The following is a 27,034-nucleotide window of genomic DNA, read 5'->3' on the forward strand; positions in this document are numbered from 1 at the left end:
ACGCTTAGCAACTGACTCATATTTATGAGTCAGGTTGCAGCCTCCTGGGTTCATGTGATCCCCCTTTTGTGAACCTCTGACAAGCAAAGTCCATGAGGAAGCCAGATTCACTTCACCTAACCATGTTACTAACTCAATAACTGCAGTGATTCACTTAATAATGGTGCAGGAAAGATAGTGAAATGGGGCAAAAACTCACTTAACAATGGCCTTGTTTAGCAACAGAAATTTTGGGCTGAGTTATGATCCTAAGGACAATCTGTATTGTACGTTTTGAGAATGTCATGTAGCAGATGGTTTGGAAAAATTTAGAATGGTCTGTGAAACAATAAGAAAAAGGATAAAGAAACATATGAAAAGTTCCTGCGAACACACACACACACAAACACACACACACAAAAACACACACACACACACTCACCCCTGAAGATCAATTGGCATTTTCCATTGACCCTTTCCTCCTTCCTTTTCCTAGAACCTTTCTGTTTCATTTAGGCTTGCCTGCTTAAAGTCTGGAAATGGGCATGAAAAATGGTCCTGTAATTTTTTTAAAAAGTGGGAGGTTTCAACGCAGACAGACTCAAGCTTCTTTTAAAACATGAGGCAGAAGTGGGAGACAAAACAAATAAATAGTGTATCTGCTGAAATTAATATAAATGTAATGAAACTCAGTAAAAATGACTGGGTATATGTCAATGGCCTCATTTGTTCTGACTACACAGTTACCGATAGCCCTGGACTTTTAACCAAATTGAACCCAAAATGTTTCTTGTTAAATGAGGGAGTGTTCAAGTGGGTTTTGCCCCATTTTCTTGCCAGAGTTGTTAGGTGAATCATTGCAGTTGTTGTTAAGTTAGTAACATGGTTGTAAAGTGAATCTGGCTTCCCCATTGATTTTGCATGTCAGGAGATCACAAAAGATGATCCCTTGACTCCGGGGCACTGAAACCGTCATAAATATGAGTCAGTAGCCAAGCGTCTGAATCTTGATCTTGAGACCATGGGGGACGGTGCAATGTTTGTGTGATAAATGGTCATGTTGCTTCCCCCCACCCAGTGCCACTGTAACTTCAAATGGTCACTAAATGAACTGTTGTAAATCAAGGACCTGTGCTTCCCTACCGGGTAAAGTATTTTAGCTTTTATTGACACATAATTTTAGATAATGTGGAATATTCTCGCCACTTTTTAGTGCCATTTAACTTCAAAGTCACTAAGTGAACTGTTGTAAGTCGAGGACTAGCTGTATATGTATGGGAGGTCATTTGTTTTATCATTTGTTTTTCCTATTTTGTGCACCACTAGAGATGTGTTTCAATATGAGGACTTATTATAATAATGTAGTGCAATATGTAAGAGCTGTGGTGGTGCAGTGGTTAGAATGTAGTATTGCAGACTAATTCTGCTGACTGCCAGCAGTTCAATGAGAACCTGATTGTTTGGGGGCAGTATGCTGACACTGTAAACTGCTTAGAGAGAGGACTGTAAATCACTATGAAGCAGTATGTAAGTGCTATTGCTATAATAAGCTGGCATTATTAACTATATGTTAACTTTTCTAAGTTTGGCCCTTCTCACACATACTGCCTGAAAAAGTTTTTTAAGTTGTTACTCCTTAGCATAGCGTTCTTTGAAAAAACATTTTAATTTCCATGAAAGGAAGAATTATTTCACTATAATCAGATGGAACATTTCTAAAGCAGCTACAAATAATTAAACATGCCAAATAAATTGCATTTTCTCCAAAATGTTGTGATTTAATTAACGAAGAACTGATTGATGTTCAGACTTAATTATAATGACTTGGAAAGAACGGAATGCTGGTGCAGATACATTATGCACTAGTAAGAGAAGGCAAATCTGGATGGATGATTCCTAGAAAAAGATAAACCAGATGTAATGATCTTCTGTTATTTCCTGAGAATTTAATTTCAAGCTTGGCCTTCTTTCCCCTTGCAATATCCTAGTGGGACCTATGACTAAAATGGGTTAAATAACACAGTGAACTTTTCAGTTGGTGACTTCAATCCAGTTATTTCTACCTATAGTTGCCCATCATGCAGCCTTTAAATATTTTGGAGCCCACTAATGGAATTTTCAGTATTATTCATGAAATTTGAAGTATTTCCAGGAGATCCAGAGCACAGAAATAAGAACAAAAGCCATACATTTTTGTACAATAAAAGTTTAATGACTTTTATAAAAATGTGCTATCTGGCACCAAGTAATGAATCCACAAATTATTAACATATTTACAAGTAGGAAGCCAGTAAGATCAAACGAAAATATATTTATATATTTATATATATCTCTATATATAATATTTATATAGACAGAATAGGTATGCAAATTAAAAAAAAAACAAACCATCCATCCACTGGGCAGCTAGGGAAGAGGGTGGGGGAGGGGGAAAATCTATCCATCCATGTCCATACATTTCCATCCGTTGTGTTAAAACACAAAACCCCAGGCAAGCTGCCTTTGCTGCTAGAGAAGATTAAATAGCTTAATCCTCTCTGGTATAAATTTTTTTTTGTATTATCTATTTTTTTTCTTGTTTTCTTTTTACATATATGTACACAGGAAAAAAAATCCCACATATAAAGAAAATGAGTAATAAAACATTGAGCTTTACAAGTTTGTAAGGAGTCAGGAAAGAGAGAGGGAAAAAAGGAGAAAGGAGAGAGAGAAAAAAAAGAAAGGAAAGAAAGCAAGAAAGAGAGAGAGAGAGAGAGAGAGAGAGAGAGAGAGAGAGAGAGAGGCCAAATCCAGGGATTTATTAACACATATAATTTACACAGATTTCATTGCTTTATTTAAAATTTAAAACGATCTCATCCATTCTAGCAGGAGGTATGTGGCTAACATGGATGCAGGAAATTACCACTGTAGAGGTGATTGTGTAGCTCAGTTGAGACAATGTAGATTTTGGCAAAAAGGGACACACACACTGGAACCAAAATATCTACTTTTCACAATGAACAGGTGAGAGTAACTTCCCACTAACATAAAAAGGCACATATGTAATTAACTGGAAGGCAAGTGAAGGATGACATCTCTTGAACATATGATGGCTATTGTAAGTACATGATCAATTAGAAAACTAGCCACCGTGCGTAAATAAATTGAGCATCTGGAACACTCAGGCTAGCATATATGCAGAAAAACAGTGTGGATTATTATTACTTTTTTTGCATGACTATTGCATCACTATTTAAATTTAAAAAAAAACTAAAACTGATGAAATATTGCAATAAAACCCACTGAGCAAAATTCTTTAGCATATTCTTGCTGATGCAAATAATTTTTCCCAGTAATCCTCTGACTAGCCCTAGTAGGATTTTACCTGCAAATAATTTTTCCCAGTAATCCTCTGACTAGCCCTAGTAGGATTTTACCTGCAAGTCTAAAATAGGAGGCAGATTCTTTTTAAAAGGTCACTTTTTTCCAAAACACAGGAATTCAATATTCTGTGGTTCTTTGATGAAAACGTTTCAGAGGAAAATATTTAAATCTGATAAAAAGCAGAAGTTTGATGTATCATAACAATTTGGTGCAATTTAGTCAGCTTTTAAGAAACGTCTCAATTTAGGAAAATTGTGCAGCTAAATTTTTTAAACCCTAAAGGAATGTGTGCGAGGCAGCTTTTTTGGAATTAACAGAGTAACATTTAACTGATATTATCTTGTCATAGTTTCAAGCAAAAGCTATCAAGGCTTTATATAATAACTGCACAATTCAGGAGGAATTTGAAAACTCTTAATTCCTTGAGACATTTTACACGATGATGTTCAAAACCAACTGGCCCAAGGATTGGTATTTATAACAAAACCCCAAAGAAAAGCATCTCAGAACAAAGACAAAATTTTGCCACTTCACACAGAGACTTAAAGGATAGGCTAGATGGAATGGATGATTCCAACTATAACTGCTTTAATTCACAATTTAGTCATCTATGTTACATGTTTGTCCCCTAGTACAAGTGCGCAGCCATCTGAGCAGAGGAAAATCACATTTGGAAAGTAAGAAATAGAAAAGGGGGAAATAGTTGGAATTGTTTCTACGGTCAAGTCTCAGGGCCAGTCAAAAAGCAGCTGCAGAATCACCCAGACACAAATATCTGGAAGGATATAGTTAAAACAAAACAGAATGTGATATCAGAGTCAGCCCCCAGCAGCAAAACAGGACCTAAAGAGATTGGTGGTTTAGGACCAAGACAATTATGAAGCTACATATTTGTGTGAATGTTTACACCACTTCTCCACATTCAACCATACTTTTTTCTCAGGTGATTTAGCCTTTCCACTTCTCCTTGCTAAAATGGGTGACCGCAGCTTCCTTATTTTCAATATTTAGGAACATTCCAAGTGGGGAAATGCAGACAACAAAACCACATGACATGAGAAGCAAAAAGTTATCCAGCTGAGTTTGGCAAGTCTATGCAAGGCTTCCACTGCAAATTCAAACCTCAGCCCCCCTGAAAATTTCCTTTGGTCTCTTTAAGCTCGGTGCAGCCTATAAACAAGACAATGGGCTTCCTCGCACTTCTTTAGCTGGTTAAGACCATTAGAAGAAAATTAGGACCCCAAACAATCTTTTCGGGGAGGAAGTATTACTTTAGATAATACTTATCTAAAGTATTATGCGAAAGAACCAGATTTAAAAAGATCCCAAAATGCAGAAGTTTCTTCTCCAAGGCCCAAACTAAACTGGAGCCGACTTCCACCAAAATGAAAGACACCTTCAGCATAAAACACTGACCAGCATATAATGCGGTGAGAAGATGCCATTTAACTATCTCCTTCATTAGCTTTCAAACATTGACAAAAATTTTAATTAAAACCATGTTCTGAACATATTCACTGAATAATAACAATATGAGGAAGGAGCCATTTTCAGGAAGAAGAGATCAATGGGAAACACTTTAAAATCTAGTTTACAGTTCCTATTCTTACTACCGAAACAGGATCATCTCTGCTATCAGGTTATTGGGATGGGCAAAAAACAGGCTGTGGAGAGCTGACAAACCAACACAATCTAGTGGGTGTTATTAGGTAACACTTATCCCAGAAATGGGATTAGCTTGTTTAGCCATCTCAGTACAGCACTTCAGAAGCATACACAAAAAACAACCAGAATGGTGAGAAGACATATTAGAAACAATAAACCCTGCTAAAACAGCTTGATGTGCCTGAAGTCTTTTGTTTTAATGGACTCCATTGTAAGTGGTTAATGAAATACGCATTGCTGAGCTTCAATACTCCATTTTCTCCAGGATAAGAAAAGAAATAAAAAAATCCCATGTTGCATTAAAAGAGAAAGGTGGCACAATGCAAATATAGATAAAAACAGGAGAAGGAATACAATGAAACATATTTACAGCTCTCTTTTCAGTATGAAGTGGACAACAAAAATAAAATATTTACATACAGGTAAACATGTGTTTCTACAAGAAACAGCCAATCCATCTGGACTAGATATATATACACAACTTTCTTCTCCTAAGAAAAAAAAATGGAAGGAGGGGGGTAAGGGTAAGGTCTAAGTTTATGCTATGAGCCAGATGATTGAGGTCGTAACTGTAGGAAAGAAACAGCTTCCTTAATTATGTGGGTTCTGGATTTTTTCCCCTCCTTCTTAATACCTATTGCAAGGCAGACACAAGAAAAGGGAGGTTCGATCTGAATGGCGCCATACAATTACTTTTCAGAATCTTTGCTATTGTAACCTTAAGTGTGTGGTTGGAAGAATAAATGGCAGGTGGAATTAGGAATAAATCATCCGAAGCCAGAAAAGTTTCAAATCTTTGCATATGGTAAAAAATATAGCTAAATGGGACCGGGAAGTGATAATCCCTGGGCAATCTTGGCTATATCTAGCAAGGGTTCAGGGAAAACTCTGAAAATCAGAACAAGTCCACTTAGGAAAGAATTTGCTTCCAGAACTGTTCTCATATACATCTCAATAAACGTAGAATGTCTTATAAAAGAATCCAATGGTTTAAAAAACTCAACTATAAAATTTCAAGGATTCATTAACTCTTAGCTATGTGTACCATTACGACCTTCAAGAACATTGAACATTGAATGGTCTAAAATTATTCATGGGGTTTTCTTTGGACCCTGCAATTCCTAACGCTTTATTAACTGACCTGAAAATCCTTAAACCGAAGGGAATCAATTTTGTTTAGTGTACCCTTCAATGAACAGGAGACTCAAACTTTTTTGCCAAGCTTAAAAGCAGAACTGATGTGTAGGCAATTAAGATTAAAGCTGTTCTTAATACAAGGAGGGAGAGGTGTTTAATAGGTGCTACCTGTTTTGGAGTTGGGTCAAAAATGACAGAAACACCAGTGTAAAAGAGGCAATTGGAAGAAAAGGAAATTTCTCACTGATTAGGAACCCGAGGAGAGGCAAATGGAAAACTTCTAAAAGATTCCAGATGGGTCTTAAGGCGACTGAGAACTTTCCCACAGCAGCCCTGTGGGAAGAGATGCTAAACTACTGGTGAAAAATGGGGTGAGCAAACAAAATAAATAGGAATGCCAGGCTTCTGTTTCAATTCAGGGTCCCCCGACAGTTCTCTGTGCCACATAAGCAGGGAATCTTGTTCTCTTCAATTGGGAACTTGTAGTCATATGTAATTTCCTCATTGATGCCGATAGGCTGCTTGGAGTAGATAACGATCTTCTTCTGGGACTCTATCGTGATGACTTTGGCATAGCAGTTGGGCTAAACAAAGGAAAGACAGACCTAAGTGAAGAGGCTCTTAAAGAAAGCAGAAGGCCACCTTTCAAACTCCATTCTGCAACTGCCATTGTATTAGAAAGGAACAGGAACCCAAGGGCCACTTGGGACTGAAACAAAAAGATGCTGGGAACAAGGGAAGTGGCAAGGGAAACGTACATTCCCGATTGATCAGCATTCTGTGAATGAGTTCAGGAGGGCTCTTTCCCTTTCCCTTACACCAATATTCATTGATGGTTCAGATAGACATCTAGAGTCCTGATCCTGGCAAGATTTCAAATGCTATTAGGCAGAGAGCAGAATAGGCTGTCCTATTCTAAGGAGTGCCAATATATTAAATGGTAAGTCTGTTGAAGAAATCTTTTCTGTCTCATGCAGCCACAAGCTAAACGTAGCACAGTACGGACAGCAGCAAGAATTGCAACAAACCATCCCCATATAACTCACCGTGCAGCAATGATTGATGAAACGAGCAAGATTGCCACACTTGGTAGCATCAATGATTGTGTCATGGTCCACACGGAAAAGATAGCTGCTCCCGATACCTTCCTGGGCGTACCTCTTCTCACGCATATCAGCCACCATCTTTGAAAAGGAATGAGCATAGCAGAGACTCAGAATAGAAGTGAAACCTCCTCTCTTGGGGGAAGGGGGGGGAGTCATGAGACTGTGCAAACTGCAAACTGTGCAGTCTTCCAACTAGCACTTTCCATGCTTTTATTCAGGTGGATGCAAAATCAGCTGGCATTTGTTCAATCCACCCCACAAACAAGCTCTCAGCATTGAGAAAGCATGGCTGTTCAATGCAGACTTCACAGTGCCCTCTAGTGCCAATTAGCTGCATGTGCCTCTCCCACAGACCAACACTTAAAAGCCTTAGGTCAGTGGTTCTCAACCTGTGGGTCGGAACCCCAGGGGTCGCCTAAGACCATCGGAAAACACATATTTTCGATGGTCTTAGGAACCGAGACACCAATTTTATGGTTGGGGATCACCACAACATGAGGAACTGTATTAAACGGTTGCGGCATTGGGAAGGTTGAGAACCACTGCCTTAGGTGATCAAACTCAGGTCAAGTTCCTCTCAATATATATATATATATATATATATATATATATATATATATATATATATATATATATATATATATATATATATATATATATATTTGTGTGTGTGTGTGTGTGTGTTTTATTTGTGCTGATAAATAAATAAAGGGAGACTAGTATAGATTAAAGGACTATATATATATATATTAAAGGACTCATATATAGGAAAAGACTTGGGACTTCCTTAACTTTATAGCAGGTCCTGACAGGATCTGGAGAACCAGTAGTGTAAATTTTGAGTAGTTCAGAGAACCAGCAAATGCCACCTCTCGCTGGCCCCAGAGTGGGGTGGGAATGGAGATTTTGCAGTATCCTTCCCCTGCCACGCCCACCAAGCTACACCACGCCCACAGAACTGGTAGTAAAAAAATTGAATTTCACCACTGCTTTGTAGCTTGAAGAAAATAAAAGCTATGGATTGAGGCTGGAATCACAATTTTGACTATTCCGTGGATGGGGAACTCGAATCAGCCCACAAATACATAAGTACCAACATTCAGCAGCAAATTGCTGAATGCTGATTGTCTGATTTTTCATATTAAAAACTGAATTAAGATGACCTAAAGTTTTAAATAAGCTAAGCACGTCTATAATTCAAGTAAGAAACAGAAGAGACATTAACAAAAGTAGGAACTTTTGAAAAATATGAAGATTAAATCATGAAAAACTGCTCTGCATATCATTGCCAGTTCTCTACTACCTAACTGGACTGAAAAAGAAAAAGGCCCTGTTTGCAAAACTTTTAGATATGGCTATTATCTACTAATCAGAAAATATGATGAAAAATAACAAAAAGTACAATAGTGCTATTAAAACTAGAAAACAGCCTAAATGAGTGACATTTGTAAAAACTAAAAGTATGACGATAGAATGTTGATAGAGGACTAGCATATATTATTCAGTCCAACCATGTTAATTATCTAGTGTTCCATCTTTTAGGTTTAGCACACTGTGTTATTTTAATCTGGTGATATTTATATAATAGTTCTTAATATTATCTTACATAGGGGCTTTAGAGTATTAAATGCAGATAAAAGAGAACAAAATAAAAAAGAATACGGGTATTCTATCAATATTAATTGCAGATGTTCAGATATTAATGTTCCAAGCATTATAACTGCCTTTTCTTCAAAATTAAATTAAATAAATGTATTTTAAAAAAGCACACATTAAATTACAGTAATAATTTTGGTCTTAAGGTAAATTACTTGTTATTAAAATTCTCCAATATGTTGTTTCCTCCGACATCTGACAGGACTGATGAAGGGATTTAAAAACAGTAGTGGTGTTACTTTACAGAGATCGGCCTGCTTTTACTTGCTTACCTGGCGGATATTTTGCCCCACATATTCAATGACCATTTCATCAGCAGCAATTGGCTCCATTGCAAACAGGCCCCACTCATGAATTCGACTCCGTCCAAACCTAAGTTTCTTTTTGCGGAACTGCAGAGAAATATAAGGAAGAGGGAAACCCCAGGAATGGAGTGCAAGTTCTTTATTCTGCTGCCTGAGAGAAACTGCCTTGTATACACAAAAAAAACCCAACATATAAACTGGATTTTATTATGTTCCAAAGGTGCTTTTTTTCAAGAGGCAACTGGACTTTCTGGGGTTTTTTTTTTAAAGACATTTTGCTTCTCATACAAGAAACTTCTTCAGCTCCTTTTTCAGAGCTGAAGAAGCTTCTTGGATGAGAAGCGAAATGTCTTCAAAGAAAAACTAGAAAGTCCAGTTGCCTCTTTAAAGGAAGCACTTTTGGGACAACCATAACCTGGATGACTGAGAATCTTCATAGGTGTTTATAATGGTTTTATCATTTTTAAAAAATACAGGATGATCAGTCCTCAAAATTTTGAAGGGAAGTTGTACCAAAAAGTAAATGTGTCTTCAATTTTGGCCAATTATAAAATAAAATACCTAAAATAAATGAAAAGGGGAAAGGGAGTAATTTAATTTACAGTACCATCGCTGTTCGCCTGCTTAAATAAAAAAAATGCTTTAATATGTCCTAGGCTCAATAGAAAACATCACCAAGAAATATCATTAAACCAAAGTTTACTGTCCCAATTTTTTCCATCCACAATGCTCCCAACCCTAGCTGACATCTCCTCTTCCATTTTTTTTCCCCAATTGCTTAATAAAATCGCTTTAGTACCTTCAGCTGGTTAAGTTTCAGAAGGTCACTGTCGAGGATGGCAGAGGTGCCGATGGCACTCAGCAGACGCCTTTGTTCAGATCGTCGTTCTGACAAGATACGGTTGGTGCCCTGGGAAGACACGACAAGCTTGTTAGAAATAATGAATGTAAAGGAAGAGGTCAGGACAAAGAAAAATCCTCATTATCTGAATTATGGATGTATCCATCCTTGGCAAGATGACAATGCCTTAAGGTAGACAGGGTTTCTCTCTGACAGTGATCTGTATCTTGGCAACTTTAAGTGGTGGGAATGTTAACTCCCAGAATTCCCCAGGGCATCTATCTGGGGAATTCTGGGAGCTGAAATCCACAATACATTGATAACTTATATGCCTATAAAATGATAACTTGTAAGCCAATAAATAAATAAATAAATAAATCTAAATACTTAAAAATCTATAAATAAATAAACCTAAATATCATAAATGAACCGTAACTACTTCTAAATCATGGTATGGCTGACATCTACACGAACCATTATGTAAAATAACAAAGGTTGTTCCTTCCATAGTTACTAGGTTAACTAATTGGAGCAATAATATGATATAAAATGACTGCACACTCAACATTTCCACTTCACATAAATGGCACTTGTTTTCCCATTCTTCTGCTTTCTGCTATTGGATTTTCAGTTTTAAAAACATTTCCAATCTTTATTAATAAAGGAAAATGACTAAACAATTTTAAGCTATGTCTTGTGAAACCTATGCTGAGAAACATTCCCAGGTTGCTGGTGGTGGATCTTCAGCATCTTTTAACCTCACTTGTCAATGATTACAAAATGTAGCAGTAGAAAATTTCAGAGATTTAAGAAAAACCCAATTACACCACGAAGTGAAAATGATGGTGAACGCTTCTCTCGCACAAGGTTTAAGAATTATTGTGGTGCAGAATTTTTCACTTGTGGTTTACAGCCAGTCCTAGTCTTTATAATGTGTGAAGGGTCTGCTCATTACATTTCAATGATTCCATCAGCTATTCTGGAGTCAGTGCTGCACAGAACATGTTTAAGAGATGAGCACACCACAAGAACAGGGGCCAAACCTGGGTATCAGTGGGGTCCAACTGCTGCACCGTGACTGGGCACATGTCAAGGTATTTGTCCTTCTCCTTCTTACTGATGTGGTAGTAGCCCTCACTACGGGCACAACCTGTTTGATGTTCCCGCAGGTCAGATGATTTCCTCTTCCGTTTGGGATTTGCAATATTTGTGAGTGGAGGCAGGGGAGTCAAGGAGAAACATCATACAGAGCTGTTGACATTACCTAGTTAAGTAGTAAAATGCCTACAAACTATCAACCTCAGAGAGCACCAAAAACTCCATAGTTCATCTCTAAGCTACACATCTTATCTACTGGAAGACAAATATGAGCAGGAAGTATTGCTACAAATACTTCCTGCTCATGAGACTCTCCTTCTTTAAAGGACTTGGACCAACAGGAAGGGAGGAGAAAACAGTCATTCCCCTTGCCCTCCAGAAGTTATATCTTTATATGTAAATAATCACAAAAAGAAAAAAGCCTCCCCATTGTGCATCTTACTGTTTTTAACTCTAATTAGGCAGCATTAAAGCTGAATACACAAAACTGAAATCTTGAAATCTTTGATTTTTATGTTTTTTTAATACAGGCAAGACCCCATTTAAGAACCACAATTGGGACCATTTGGTTAAGTGAAGCGGTCAAAGTGAAACTATAACTGTGCTTGTGATATTACTTCAGCTGATCCTTTGTTTTACAAACCCATGAAGGTCTTAAATGCAAGGATTAGCCATAAAGTTACTTTATCATCACAGTCATAATGGGGAAACAGTCACTAATTCAGCCAGCTGCTAAATAAGAACGTGTATCTTCTGCAATTTGTTTTAACCAAAACTTTTGAATCTAGCACAATAGTAAGAGGTAATCCAGGTTTCAATATTTGCCATCAAGCACAATCCAACGACCAATCCCCGCCCCCCCCCCCAACTCCTGGGAGAAGGATACTGCAAAATCCCCATTCCCTCCCCACTCCAGAGAAAGGATACGGCAAAATCCCCATTCCCTCCCCACTCCAGAGAAAGGATACTGCAAAATCCCCATTCCCTCCCCTCTCCTGGAGAAAGTTACTGTAAAATCCTTTCTCCCCACCCCCCTAACCTGCTTTCCATCTCCATTCTCCTGTGCAGGACAACAAAAGAAGACCCAGCCAATCAGCAGGGACTCCAGCAGGGACTCAGGAGACAGCGAATAGAGGGGGGGGGGGCAGCCAGAGGTGGTATTGGCCGGCTCTCTGAATTACTCAAAATTTCCGCTACTGGATCACCACCTGAATACCACCTCTGGTTAACAGTCATTCCTTCTACCTAGAGAATTGCAAATCTTTGAAGGAAAGGAAGGAAGAGGACTAGAATGTGCAAGAGGATTCCCAGGAGAACTCAACAAAATATAATACCCAGAAATTTCTGCTGATGGTATGATAAAAAAGTGCTAAAGTGAGATAGAGAAGGTGTACAGATGCTGAACTACAATTCCCAGCCTGGCCTGTGCTAAAGAACACTGAAAACTGTAGCAGAGACACCTGGGAAGCTGCAGGTTTGCTATCCTTTCAAAACAAGTTCAGGAGAGCCACAGCCTACCCACAAATCTAACACATATTTGAGGAAGGATATTGGTATGCTGGACCCAATGAGTGTCATTCAACCAGTCTGTACTATTGTCCTCATGCAGCAAGCGCTCATACATCAGCCTCAAGTATTTCATGTCTTCAAAATCTAGCCCTGAATTCCAGATGTCATACAAGATTGTCATCTGTTCAAATTCACTGCGTGTCTCATAGACTGGGGACGGAAGTGGGGGCTGGGCAGGGGTGTGCTTATGCGAATGAGAGCGCAGAGATCTCCTACGAATCTCCCCTTCGTCACTGCTGTCAAGGCTCTCGTCATCCTCTTCCTCTTCCTCCTCCTCCTCACTCTCAGAAGGGAACAGACTCTCTGGGCCAAAAAGTAATGCTCCTGGATCCTTTATGGCCTCCTCCTTTAGGCCATGTGGAGGTTTCTTCTGTGGCGGCTGCTGCTCTGGGACAGCAGTTACCTTAGGCTTTTCAAGAGATTGGGGAGGTGGAGGTGCCAGTGCTACAAAATCGCCCACTTCAGATTCAGTTCTGACTTCATTGGCATCTGCCACGATCTCCTCAGGAGCCTCCAGAACCTCACCAATGTGCTCATTATATATGTCCATCTGCAACAGGTCAGCAGAACCAAGCAGTGTTGCCTCATCGTGTTTCCGGGAGACAGTTACTGGTGCTGCACGGACTGCCATGGCGTAGTTATGCTCCATGAAGATGCTGCTGACTTCAAGGGACAACACGGGCGGCAGAAGCAAACGCTTCGGCTCCTGAGATTCATCTGAGGTCTCCTCCAAGTCCTCTCTGCCTGCAACAGTGGGCATCTTGAGAGCCACATCTGCCAATACGGCCAGGTCAGGCTGATTCGCCAGTTCCAGTAGTGAGGAAGCCCCCATCTGTTCGCGTATGAGCAGTCTATCTTCCTCTGGGGGTTGTGGTACCCTCAAATGTTCTGAGCTTCGGGAGCGAGAACGGTTTCGGGACCGACCGGTTGGCATATCCTCTGACCAACATTTCACAAGAGAAGCGTGGTCTGCTGGCAGGTTGCTGATTGTCCTTTGACTGGCTTTTGGAGGCTCCCGCTTGCGGCTCGGAGGAGCCACTAGCTTTACCGGGGAGGCCGTGGGAGGCAGGGGGCAGATAACTGGAACTGGGGCATCTGAGGTTAAGGACACTTGGGGTGGTAGCATGGGTTCCACAGGAACTAATGGAGATTGTGCTTCTTCTGTGGGGACAGGAGGAGGAGGAGGTGGGGGCGGTGGGGCTAGGAGACTCAAGGATGCCAATTCCAGGGGCTTCTCCAAGGTCCCTTCATCCTCACCAGGAGCTGAGAAGGACACCGTTTTCCTGCGCTTCTTGGGTGGTGGCAGAAGTGGGATGGGCGAGAAAGGCCGTTCTTCTTGCCGTGTTCGCTCTTCTGGGGCTGCCCAAACACCTTTCTCCTCTGTTGCTGGGACTAGCAAAATATCATTCTGAGGTAAAGTAGGCTTCTCCTCAGCAACATGGCCTGTATGAGGAAGATAAATTTTATGTTAGTGATTTAATGAGTCCTTTTAGGGCTAGGTATAAAGATGTAAAATGTTTTTTATTTTCAGCAATGAAGGGACAAAAAGAAAAACAATGTCTTTATCTATGGATTCTTGATTTGCTCTATTTATTTAAATGCAGATTTTAATATTAGATTAGTAACATTTGTAGCTGAGCATTGAAGAACAGGGCAGGATGATGCTTTTGAATTGGTGTCTGTCAGCCCTCCCGGGTAAACCAGACAGACAACACAACTAGATGAACTAAATCTTTCTTATTGGCTACATTAAGAGAATTTTGCAAGCCTTAACGTAGAAAACTCCCTGATGCCACTTTTAGCTCTTGATTTAGGGGATTGAAGGCTAAAACATATAAAGAATGGTTGCTGGAACTATGTATGTCTAGTCTGATGAAAAGAAGGACTACAGGAGACATGATAGCAGTGTTCCAATATCTGAGGCTGCCACAAAGAAGAGGAAGTCAAGCTATCCTCCAAAGCACCTGAGGGCAGGACAAGACACAACGGGTGGAAACTAAGCAAGGAGAGAAGCAACCTAGAACTAGAACAACTTGCCTCTAGCAGTTATGAATGCTCCAAAACTGGAAGGTTTCCTGCCTAAGGAGGGGGTTGGACTAGAAGACCTCCAACGTCCCTTCCAAGTTTGTTACTCTATACTTTCTATTTATGAAAGTGGGCCTTTTTTAAGTTTCTTTTCTTGACTGTTAAGCCACTGGGGTCTCGTCCCTCTCTTGTATGATTGTACAGCATCTCTTCCCAGCTTTCCCCATGTTCCATTACATTGCAGAATACCATAGGCAGTCAAGGAAACAACCAAATGGATCCTCTGAAGAAACCTGAGGCACAACCACCAGTTCCAAATTATCCAAAATAATCCAGATTTTTCCCCTTAAATATGATTGCAATGACCTACTGTAATCCCTGTTTTGGCAATCAAAGCAATCATAGCGTCTCATGGGGAAGGCTTTAATGCAAAATCGTATCAATACCATGATGGGTGTGCACAACATTCCAGCAATTCAGACCTGTTTTGAGATCAAACACTTCTAATATGGTTAAAACAGGGAAATGGGGGACACTGACATCCCCTAAACTCTGCTGAAGATGTTGTCTAGCCTGGTAATGAAATGTTCGGAAAGCAACCCACAAGCTCAGAGAATGAACCTCCACCCTCATGGTTATAATAATTGATTTCACAGTCAAAGCAGCTAGTTTGCACACACACAAAATTAGCCATTCTGAGCATGACCATTTGGTGCTTCAAATGCAGATAGTCCTCGACTTATGACCACAACTGAACCCAAAATTTATGTTGCTAAGCAAGACACTTGTTAAATGAGTTTTGACCCATTTTACAACCTTTCCTGCCACAGTTGTTAAGTGAATCGCTGCAGTTCTCAAATTAGTAACACGGTTGTTAAATGAATCTGGCTTCCCCATTGAGTTTGTTCGTTAGAAGGTTACAAAAGGTTATCACATGACCCCAGGACACGGCAACCGTCATAAATATGAGTCAATTGTCAAACATCCAAATTTTGATTGCATGACCATGGGGATGCTACAACGGTGTTAGTGTGAAAAACGGTCTTAAGCCACTTTTCAGTGCCATTGTAACTTAGGCCACTAAACGAACTGAGAGTCAAGGACTACCTGTATGAAACATTCCACATTTCATTTGGAATGTTTTGCATTTCCCTTAATATCATCATTTCCAAGCCTTCTCCCTATTCCTACTCATGAAAATTTATTAAAGTCTGATTTTTAATCTAACATTCCACACGGCCAGCTTATATTAAAGCCTGTTGAAAGAACCTTAAACTGTGAGGGCTCCAGGTGGAACTATAGTGATGGTGAGGGGAAAGAGAGGCAGGAGAATTTCTGTAGGAATGTAAAAAAAAAAAAGATGCCACATGATTTGGTGACAAACTGAAGACAGGTGTCAAAGATGACATTAAGGCTTTATCTCTGATCAATAAGGTAGATAATGTCATTGTCAATGGGCAATGAAAGCTCATACAAAGAGGCCAAGGTTAAAATGGATTAATCTTGGGACATATCAGTTCTGAGGCAGTATCAGAAAAACATTTAGAAATGTTTTCTGGTACAGAAAGATAGAACTGAGTGTTATCGGCAGAAAATTTTCAACAAAAACCGCAATACAGAATTAAGTCATCTAGGGACAGCGTACATGTGTACAAAGCCCTGAGGTTGTTTTTGAATTAGTGGCTGCAAACAGGGCAGATTATTCCTAGCTTCAAAGCACAGGAATTGTGATAAGATGCAGCTGCTGTCCTCCCCATTCCTCAATCTTCATTCTGGAAGGGCCAATAGGGCTTTTCCTAGGTAAACTCAGAGCTCAGCATCTCACCTTGAAGCAGAGCTGCCTCTGACTTCTTTTTGCCCATCTCAACGTCTGTTGCTGGCCATATTCTCTCTTCCGTGCGTCCCAATGACTCCGATGGATGGATATCTGGGGCAGAATCCCCTATTTCCTCCATGCTTTCAACATCATCCTCATCAGATGATGATGAAGACGACAAGGAGGATGAGGAAGAAGAGCTGCTTTCGGAATCAGAGGTGCTGTCACTGTCCTCATCAGACTCCTCGTAAGGTGAATACTTGGATGAACCATCGCTATCACGATCTGTACCAAGGATAAAGAATGAATAAAATTCAATGAATGAATTAATAAAGAATGAATAAAATAAAACGTTTTCCATGTTGCATGATGACGGGTAAAGAATTTAGCTTTCTCAGGATTCCATTATTATTATTACTGTTGTTGTTTCAAATGAAAACAATATATTTCGATGTGAGAAAACTGACGAAAGAGGAAGGCTGGATTTTAGACACATATAATTCATTGTCCTTCCTTCTGAACTGAAAAATACCTGGGAAGTATTTTCTTTTATGCACTTATAGGAAAATAAATAAGACCCAAACTGAAAACTTTACACCATGTTCAGTTTGGGGTTTTAAGCAGTTTAAGCAGTAAGCAGCACATAGGAATATTTATATTAGTAACCCTGCCAAATGCCAATGTCCTGCTGACCTATGGGATAGAGAAATGCTCTGATAATGATAATCTTGGAGTGGTCGATAATCAATGTCGGCTGGCAACTACCCGGAGGAGAGCCTTTTCGGTGGCTGCTCCGACCCTCTGGAACGAACTCCCCGTGGAGATTCGTACCCTCACCACCCTCCAGACCTTTCGCGTAGCCCTTAAGTCCTGGCTGTCCCAACAGGCCTGGGGCTAAAGATTTCAACCCCACTCGAATTGTATGACTGTTGTGTTTTTAATGATGTATCGTTTTTATGTTTGTGACTCGTTTGTCCTCCCTCCCCTTGAGTTGTGAGCCGCCCTGAGTCCCCCCAGGGAAAAGGGCGGCATACAAATAAAGCATCTCAATCTCTCAATGAGTGTACATTTGGAAGAAATGAATTCATTAAAAGCTGTATTAAACACATTTCTAAGCATTTGAAATGATTTGTTTAAAGAATTTACCTGGCTACCCATTGCAACTCCCCAGACAGCATACAATAAACAAAACAAAACAAAACAAAAAACAACCCCAACAACAAAATAAGACAAACAGCTTCAGTTTAAACCCAGCTTTAACCTCCACAGGTATCAATAAACTATTATTACGATTAGTATGATGATGTAAATAATGGCATGACACCATGTATGCCAGCTAATGAGGTCTCATCAATTAATTATTAACTGAAAAATACCTTCAGATTGTTCCCTCTTTCTGCTGCGTCCTCTGGCACGATGTTCATCTTCACGTCGCCCTTCCTCTTCCTCCTAGGGAGATGATGATAAAAAGTTCCATAATGACAAGCCCATTATCCCCTCATCCCCAAAATGCATCCACAACAAAGTCTGGTTAGAAGTCCCAAATCACAGAGCAGTAGATTTATCTCAACAACATTTAAGGCTTACAAAATTATTCTGAATTCTGCAGGGGAACCGTTTCCTTTGGGAGGCTTTTTCAGAGTTAAAAGTTATCCTGGGAATCAACCTGCCATCTAACCAAGCATACAAAGGTAAACAATGTGAATGTGTTACAGAAGGTAAGCCTTCTGTAACACATGCACATTCAAACTGCCTCCAATCTAATTTGTGGTGGGAACCAACTCTACATGGAAGACTAAAAAATATTAATAGTACATGAGCATAATGCTGGCAGGAGCAGCTCAAACAATGTTAGTTTCTTCTCACCTTCTCTGAGGAGGAGTCCTCAGATGCCTCCTCTCCTTCACTGTCCAGACAAAAAAGTTTTCGCCGCTTTCCTGGACCTTTGTTCCTTTCATCGTCCCTCTTGGATGTCTTGGGTATCTGTAAGGATTTTTTATCTGCAAAGTGGAATAGAGAGGGAAAATGAAGACAGAAGCAAGGGACACCAAGGAACTACATCTCCCTTTCCTGCTGCAGCCACGTAGGCTCATCCTCTCCCAAGACAATGAGACCAACGGCCCAGTGAGGAAAAAGCAACATCAGCATTCTATTCTCTAAACCTCCCTGGGCAGCCCATTTCAATCACAGCTGGCCAAACCTATTTTGGTTTCATTTTTTTCTTATCCAGTTCTGCATCACATCTGTTAAGCCATAAAGAAGGGACAACTTGGTTTTTATTCAGATCATGGGAACTTTCCTGGCTAACACAAAAGATACCGATGCTTTGTAAGAAAATAAAAAAATAGTAATAGCACTTAGACTTATATATTGTGCTTTACATCCCCCTCTAAGCAGTTTACAGAGTCAGCCTATTGCCCCCAACAATCTGGGTCTTCATTTTACCCACCTCGGAAGGATGGAAGTCTGAGTCAACCTTGAGCCTAGTCAGATTCGATCTGCCAAACTGCTGGCAGCCGGTGACCAGCAGAAGTAGCCTGCAGTACTGCACTCTAACCACTGCACCACCATGGCTCAATAGATGTTTCTAAGTTCCTCACCAAAGGATTCCTATCAGGTATTGTCCATGTTACTGCACTGCTGTGGCTCATCTTCTTGTCGATTATAAAAGCTTAGAGAGTATAAACAACAACCTGGAAGTGAGGCAACGTACCTTCCTCATCCTCTTCAGCAGGAGTAGAAGGGCGAGGCTGCTTCACTTCGCTGCACTCTGAAATTTCAGAGGGTTCTTTCCTTTTCACCTGTGGCAAAAGGAAACAGTGAGTTTCTGAGGAGAGCACCATGTGCCAGATGGCAAACTAAATCATCTGCCCCCCACCAAAATATGAGTCACACTCTGTACAGCTTCCTGAACAGGAAGGATAACCCAGAGGATACCCTGGCCTTTAGAATGGAATGGAATAGCAGCTGGAAGGGACCTTGGAGGTATTCTAGTCCAACCCCCTCCTTAGGCAGGTAGTCCTACACCACTTCAAAGTTATCCAACCTCTTCTTAAAAACTTCCAGTGTTGGAGCATTTAGAAACTTCTGGAGGCAAGTTGTTCCGCTGATAAATTGTTACAACTGTCAGGAAATTTCTCCTTCGTTCTAGGTTGCTTCTCTCCTTTGTTAGTTTCCACCCATTTTTCTCTTGCACTCAGGTGCTTTGGAAAATAGTTTGACTCCCTCTTCTTTGTGGCAGCCCCTGAGATATTGGAACACTCCTATCATGTCTCCCCTAGTCCTTCTTTTCATTAAACTAGACATACCCAGTTCCTGCAACCGTTCTTCATATGTTTTAGTCTCCAGTCCCCTAATCATCTTTGTTGCTCTTCTCTGCACTCTTTCTAGAGTCTCCACATCTTTTCTACATCGTGGCAACCAAAACTGAATGCAGCATTCCAAGTGTGGCCTTACCAAGGCATTATAAAGTGGTATTAACACTTCACGTGATCTTGATTCTATCCCTCTGTTTATGTAGAACTGGGTTGGCTTTTTTTGGCAGCTGCTGAACACTCCTGGCTCATATTTAAATGGTTGTCCACTAGGACTCCAAGATCCCTCTCTCAGTTACTACTATTGAGGAAGGTACCACTTATACTGTATCTGTGCATTTTGTTTTTCTTGCCTAAATGTAGAACCTTACTCTTTTCACCATTGAATTTCATTTTATTAGATAGTGCCCAATGTTCAAGTTTGTCAAGATCCTTCTGTACCTTAAGCCTTACCTTGAAGGAGGGGAGCCCAAGGACTCCTCGAAAGCCAGTCCCAAAGCCAAAGCTCTCCAGGCCACCTGTCCCACCACTCTTGGCCCAATCCACTAGGGACAGAAGGGCAGGATCTTTCAGTTTGGTTTTGTCCTTCTCCTCTTCCTTCACTAGCTGTTTAACAGTGTTCTGGAAAGGCTAAAGGCAATAAGATGGCAGCAATCATTAGGGGCACAGTGGAAGAAAATAAAATTCCAGATGCGGGGAAGAAAGGACAGTACACAACAGAAGAGTCTTCCAAAGTAGTAAGCTGGCCTACAAAACTACAGTCTGAGAATTATTTTATTAATCTTTCTCTCTCCCTTCCCCCCCCCAGGCCAAATATTGCTAAACTACTCAAATAAACAATACAGGTAATCCTCAACGTATGACCACAATTGAGCCCAAAATTTATGTTGTTACGTGAGAAATATGTTAAGTCACTTTGTTCCATTTTATGACTTTTCTCACAACGTTTAAGTGAATCACTGTTTTAAATTAGTAACGCAGTTGTTAAGTGACCCTGGCTTCCCCCTTGACTTTGCTCGTCAGAATGTTACAAACAGGGATCATGTGACTCCGGGACCCTGCAACCATCACTAAATTAACTGTTGTAAGTCAAAGACTACCTGTTCACAAATAACCTATCTCCCATTTCCTTCCAATTGGACTCAAGATGGGTGGCAAACCAAAATCACCTTGGCTTTTTCCTCTTTGCATTCCCACCACTTGTCAAAGGTGTTGAAAGCCACATTCTCAACCATCTTACGATTGAGGTCTCGCTGCATAATGTTCTTCATTTCCTGCATGAGGGTTGCAAGGACACTGTCCACTACAGAGGCGTGTGGATCTTCAGGAAGTGGTGGAAGCGGAGCCAGCTCTTCCTGATATCCCCATGGAGCTGTCCGGAAATCAAGCAGCCTCTGTGGAGGGGGGAGAGGCAGCTGCTCCGAGGAATGTTGTTGTTGTTGCTGCGGCTGCTGCTGTTGCTGCTGCTCTGAGGTCCCAACTGCTGATGGCTGCTGCATGAAAAGCTGGTCTCGCTGGAAGTGGTGACCGTCCTGCTCCAGTAAGTACCCAGCACCGTACAGAGGACGACCACAGAAAGAAGCCGCGTCCCGGTGATAGGAGAAAGGGTCCTCATACTGGCCTTTGCTTTGACGCAGCTGCTGAAGGCGGCTCAGCATCTGGGTTTGCATCTGGAAAGACATGGGCATCCCACCCCACTGGTTGCCAAGCCGGTTCATGAGCTCCATGGAGTTGACAAAGTCATAGATGTGGGGAGCACCACGGCCTCCACCCACCACATTTGCTCGTCCTCTGAAATCGGACAGGCGATGACCGAGCCGGGGACCGACTTGGCCAAAGTTAGAAAGTGAATGGGTTTTACCCGCCAGGTGAGGGAGGGAGACAGACATGAGAGGCTGGATTGGATAAGAGGGTGGTGGTTCTGGATGATGGTGGGAAGTAAAGGAGGACACCCCCAACTGCATGTGACCCAGAACTGATGGCATAACAGAAAAATGTGGGTCAGAGACCCCTGCCACAGGAGTTGGAGGCTCGACTTCGGCTTCATCTTCGGAAATTTCCATGTCTTCTCCTGAAGACTGCTGAGATGCCTGATTAAGAATCAGAAGGAAAAGAACAGCAAGGAAAGTGATAAAGTGAATGAATTAGGCAGCTAATCTATTCACCTGAAGGCAGTTCAATCAACTCCCACTTGCAGTTCGCAAAACATGAGTTCCCCATTCCTGCATTCTCCTTACCTGCCCAATCTAATAAAGCTACTAATATTCTCAGCTTAAAAATCAAGAAAAACTGAGCCACATGAGTCAAACTTTAAAATGCTTGATTACAGAAAGGTTACTAGTCTGATTTCTAGTTCTAAACATTTCCTGGTTAAAAACCCATTTACCATACTTTTCTGTATAAGACACACTTTTTTCCTCCCTAAAAGGGTGAAAATATCGGTGCATCTTATACACTGAACACATCCATTTTTGCCCCCCCCCAAAAACCCTGCCTCGTGCAGCCAATTTTGCAAAAAATGGGCCAGTTTTTTGCAAAAACAGATGGTTTGGGAAGCCTGTAGAGTGCTCCTGGGGAGGGCAAAAACTTTTTTTTTCTTGTTTTCCTCTTCGAAATCTTGGTGCATCTTATATTCCAGTGAATCTTATAGTCTGAAAAATATGGTAGTTTCCAAGAACTGATTATCTGTAAGATCAATAAAATACTATCTGATAAGCATGCAAATTAAGCTGACATACTATTAAAATAATTTACATTATATACACTTAAAACTAAAGTTTATAGTGCACACAGACAGGGGAAAAGTACACCTATGCATATTATGATCTAGTGGGCTTGTGTTCAAAATTGCAGAATAAAACTATTCTCTAGCGGCTACATTTTATTGTCCTAATGTTCTCTGGCCACTAAACATACTATTTTTTCAGGCCCATTTGGGGATTTTATCCTAGATCCTTAAAAAAACAACACTTGTACTTTAGCAAACTTCTGAAACATTTTTCTGTGTGAATGGTGCTGTTCTGCTCCAGAAGGTTGCTTGTTCAGAGATTGCCAATAGAGAACCACTCATATTAATTCCATTAAACAAGACAAAAAGTAGATTCCAAACCTTGAAAACTTACTCTGTCTTGCCCATTAGCCTTCGGGGATTCGTCCCTTGCTGCCACATCCATGGCTGGCACCACATCTTCAAAGCTGACTGGAAGAGGTGGTGGTGGAGTGCACGGGCCATGTGGCTCTGTTCCCTTGGTCCCACCTTTCTCTTCCTCTTCCTCTTCGGTGTCTGAATTGAGAAAAGAAAACTTGGACCGCTGTTCCTTCAGGAGCATTTCGATGCGGGAGTCCAAACTGCTGTGCTGAGCAAAGGGTACGCTCTCATTGGTAGTCTCAGGGGCAGGGGAACCAGACCGGGCCGGTGAGGTCTGCACAGCAGGAGAATGGGATCGGTCATCAATCACCGGAGCTACGGTCACTGCTGGACTAATGTTGTCTTTAGTTTCCTGAGCAAGAAATTCTGTAGGAGGCAGGGAGTTGGCTGCAAACGTTTCTGCTGTGGGGAGCAGCCGGTAATCCTGATCCACAGCGTGGGGTTCTGCAGGCACAGAGAAGGACTCTGGGGTGGCTGTGTAGGATGGGTAGATCACACTGGGTGCTGGGAAGTGTTCCACACTCTGCTGGGCAAAGCCATGACTGTTCTGGAACTGAATGCTTTCTGATGCCGTTGTCACAGATGAGGAGGAAGCTGCAGTGACAACACAGGTGGAAGGAGTAGTGGTGGTGACAGTGGACGAAAGAGTAGGATCTTCCCGTTGAGAGCGTTCTCTGTGTCGGGAATGGAAGCCAGAGTCGTCCCTTGGATGAGAGCGATGAGAGGAAGAGGAGGAAGATCGCCCTGTGGATGAGAGGCGCTGGTATCGGCTACCACTGGTGGTGGACACACAGCTGCTGCTGCCACCACCGCCACCACCACTAAACTGCTGACTGTAAGGGGGGTAATGATGGTCATTACTGCGGTAGTGAGCGGAGGAAGATGAAGAAGAGGATGAGGCTGGAGCATAGTGCCGACGGAAGAACGAGTCTGAAAAGCTGTTTTCATGCCGAGAGGATTTGTATGATGTTGGCTCTGGCTGGTAGTTTGAGTAGCCTGGGGTCCCTTGCCTTGGAGAAGAAAAGAAAGAAGCAGTTCCATGAACATCTGCGCATCTCTTCTGCCCCCAATGAACTGGCTCTGAAAAGTTCATATATTACTTAAGACAATTTCCCCAAATCTTGTCTCAAGTGGAGGGTGGGAGGAGAAGAGAAACTCTTACCTGCTAGAGTAAGCAGAATCCTGTGAATATGGTGTTCCTCCCCGAGGGGTATATGGAGTCCCCTGGGACTGTGGTGTGTATTGGCCATAGGAAGAAGGTGTGTCTTGTCGGCCACTGGAGTACGGAGTGTCCTGAGAACAAGGGGTGCCGTTGCCAGGCGTTGTAGGCATTGCATTACTCGGGTACAATGAATTGGCCGAATGGTGTCTTCGAGACTCTGACTGTAAAAAGAATAATGTTGACAATCACTTGATATCACTTCTTGCCCAGAGCTAAAGTTCATGTGCAATGCAAAGCCAAGTAGCTCACACCATTCTGCCTAATAGATAAGCATCTATTTTAGATGACACCTAACATTTTCTTAGCTCAGCTACTTCATTTACCAAAATGCACACATGGCAAAATCGAAGACTGAGCTAAGCCTAAAGCAAGGCATCAGCTACTACCTATAGGACACAGGAGAGTTGCAGGTAGGCAATGAATGCAGTTCAGCAGTGGGAGGGAGCAGTATCCTAATTGTATCAAGAAAACAGAAGTTAGTAAGAAATTTTCTCAGAGTAAGTCTTAAATAGAGAAGAAAACCTACAGGGAAGATCTTGTGAAGAAAAAGGGGCACCTAAACTAATCCAGCAGATTCAAATAAGTTTCTAAAGTTACCAAATCAGCTGAGAACTTCTCATTCAGCATTTTGCTTCCAGTTGGGACAGTCTGGGGTGTGAAAGAGCCATTTACAATCAGTTCATAATATTTCATACGTTGTTGACCTATAAAAACAAAAAAAACCCCACCAGTTTATAGGAAGCAGGTGCCATTCAAAATGAGGGAGGGTGGGTCGGTGTGATACTAAATTAGGAAAGTGACTAAAGGAAGGTCATTACCTTTGATGTCAAGCTGGGCATGGATGATGTTGCCCATGACTGAAGTATTATGCAGGTTCTTGACTGTCTCCTTCGCCCCCCTTGTGCTAGTGAAGAGCACCTTGGCCAGGCCCAGGTGCTTACCATTCTTTGGATTATACAGAATTTCAATCTCCTCAATGTCACCATACTTTTTGCACATCTCACACAGAAAGGTTTCCTTGATGTTATCATTGAGCCGGGCGAAAGTCACCTCCTTCAGAGGGATCTGGCCCACATAGTACTCATCTAGCTGCAGAAGGAAAGATGGGAAAGATGGGATAAGGCAGCTAAAAGCAACCTCCACTTACATTAAATGCCAATAAATAAGAAAATATTCAACTGGCAGGTGGGAAAAGTTTTTAAAGAATGCTGAAAATGCTGCAGGACTAAACTTTGGTCAGCTGAGTCCAGATGTCTGGCCCTTGAAGTAGATCAAACAGATATATCTCCATTTAAATTCCTGATCATATTATTTCAAGTACAATCATATTATTTCAAGTACTACCATTTACCTGACAGTAATTTCCAAAATTAAAATGGACACTTTTATATACACCCATACACTTTAGATATCCTTTATTTACAGCTTCTGAAGCTATCCTGTACTTCTTTGAAAAACTCTCTTCTTCTTTTATTTTTTACAGTTGAAGCACACATTTATTATCCATTGATATTCCACCAAAATGTATCCAAAAGAAATACAGAAAGTCTAACAAAATGCAACAACATGGTTTATCCTCTTGGGAGCCACTATTGCTGTTCTTGCTCAGTTTTGAGAATTTTAGTTTTATAAAAGCTCTGTAGCAATCTCCTTGCATACTACCTTATTTTTCAGCATCAATGCCAATGGAGGTAGATATTTATGGTGGAAACTAATCAAGGAGAGAAGCAACTTAGAACTGAGGAGAAATTTCCTGACAGTCAGAACAATTAATCAGTGGAACAGCTTGCCACAAGAAGTTGTGAATGCTCCAACACTGGAAGTTTTAAAGAAGAAATTGGATAGCCATTTGTCTGAAATGGTGTAGGGTTTCCTGCCTAGGCAGGGGGTTGGACTAGGAGACCTCCAAGGATCCTTCCAACTCTGGTATTGTATTGTATTGTATTGTATTGTATTGTATTGTATATGCTTACTGTTTAAGCTAACAGGGCTCAGTTTCCCTATCAACATTCTTCTTTATCCTGAGGAAATCTTTAGAAATGAAAGGAAATCCCAGAATGCATTTCAAAGAAATGCAGGTGTAATACTTGGGGTTGTGCTAATGGTTCTGGAAGCTTTAAAAGAACTGGAGAAAAATGATCTATAACAAAGTAAGTATAGCTTACCTTAAACTTTGGGACTGGAAGAGAAAGATCTCTGGTTTTGGACCATTTCCTGTGTCTCGGATCCTGCAATGCTTTTACAGGAGTGTGACCTGAATCCTGAGAAAAGATTAGAAAGCAGTGGTGAATCAAAAGCCTTATTGACTAAATGGCATTAAGTACATCTTGATTTTTATCAAATTAATATAGTTGCCCATTTCACAAATCTGACTCTAGGATGTGTGCAATAAAAACAGAATTACAGATAAAACTTTAAAGTCATTAAGCAATTAAAACATAAACCTAACTATTATACACTATCCAGATTAATATTATTCTGAAATGGGCAACACATCAATAAATATCATTTGCAGCAAAAAAAAAGTCATACAGTCATGACATTTAATGATCCTATCACTTAGTAAGTTGGGAAGCTTGGTTCACAATTGTGGTCATAAGTCAAGTACTACCTATATATGGATTCACAAATGTCAAATATATAAGGCATTAAACTTGACAAAATGTTTAAAAATCATTTTCTTTCCAGGTTCTCAATGTCTTTGAAATCATTTTGTCACTATTAGTTCTGCTGCTTGTTTGCTGCCCAAGCAAACAAATGTTTAATAAAGAAAAACCTCACAGGCTT

General features: G+C 40.9%; 1 protein-coding gene across 2 annotated transcripts in view; it reads right to left on the reverse strand.

Moving 5' to 3' along the window:
• Positions 1-2,547: 2,547 nt before the first annotated feature.
• The window catches only part of SETD1A (SET domain containing 1A, histone lysine methyltransferase), a 30,470-nt gene continuing 5,983 nt past the window's right edge, over positions 2,548-27,034 (reverse strand). For both annotated transcript variants that reach the window (XM_032235616.1, XM_032235617.1), the window contains exons 4-20: positions 26,413-26,508; positions 25,066-25,336; positions 24,845-24,951; positions 24,188-24,408; positions 23,000-24,035; positions 21,047-21,967; positions 20,331-20,507; positions 19,277-19,364; positions 18,430-18,563; positions 17,940-18,012; positions 16,573-16,848; positions 12,705-14,165; positions 11,099-11,268; positions 10,014-10,124; positions 9,182-9,301; positions 7,194-7,331; positions 2,548-6,731 (exon numbers count right to left, since the gene is read on the reverse strand). In XM_032235616.1, coding sequence (XP_032091507.1) covers positions 6,558-6,731; positions 7,194-7,331; positions 9,182-9,301; positions 10,014-10,124; positions 11,099-11,268; positions 12,705-14,165; positions 16,573-16,848; positions 17,940-18,012; positions 18,430-18,563; positions 19,277-19,364; positions 20,331-20,507; positions 21,047-21,967; positions 23,000-24,035; positions 24,188-24,408; positions 24,845-24,951; positions 25,066-25,336; positions 26,413-26,508 — 5,574 coding nt within the window. In that variant the 3' untranslated portion in view covers positions 2,548-6,557. The remainder of the gene's footprint in view (positions 6,732-7,193; positions 7,332-9,181; positions 9,302-10,013; positions 10,125-11,098; positions 11,269-12,704; positions 14,166-16,572; positions 16,849-17,939; positions 18,013-18,429; positions 18,564-19,276; positions 19,365-20,330; positions 20,508-21,046; positions 21,968-22,999; positions 24,036-24,187; positions 24,409-24,844; positions 24,952-25,065; positions 25,337-26,412; positions 26,509-27,034) is intronic.

This window comes from Thamnophis elegans, chromosome Z, assembly GCF_009769535.1.
Source record: "Thamnophis elegans isolate rThaEle1 chromosome Z, rThaEle1.pri, whole genome shotgun sequence".
In the NCBI taxonomy this organism is placed as follows: Eukaryota; Metazoa; Chordata; class Lepidosauria; order Squamata; family Colubridae; genus Thamnophis; species Thamnophis elegans.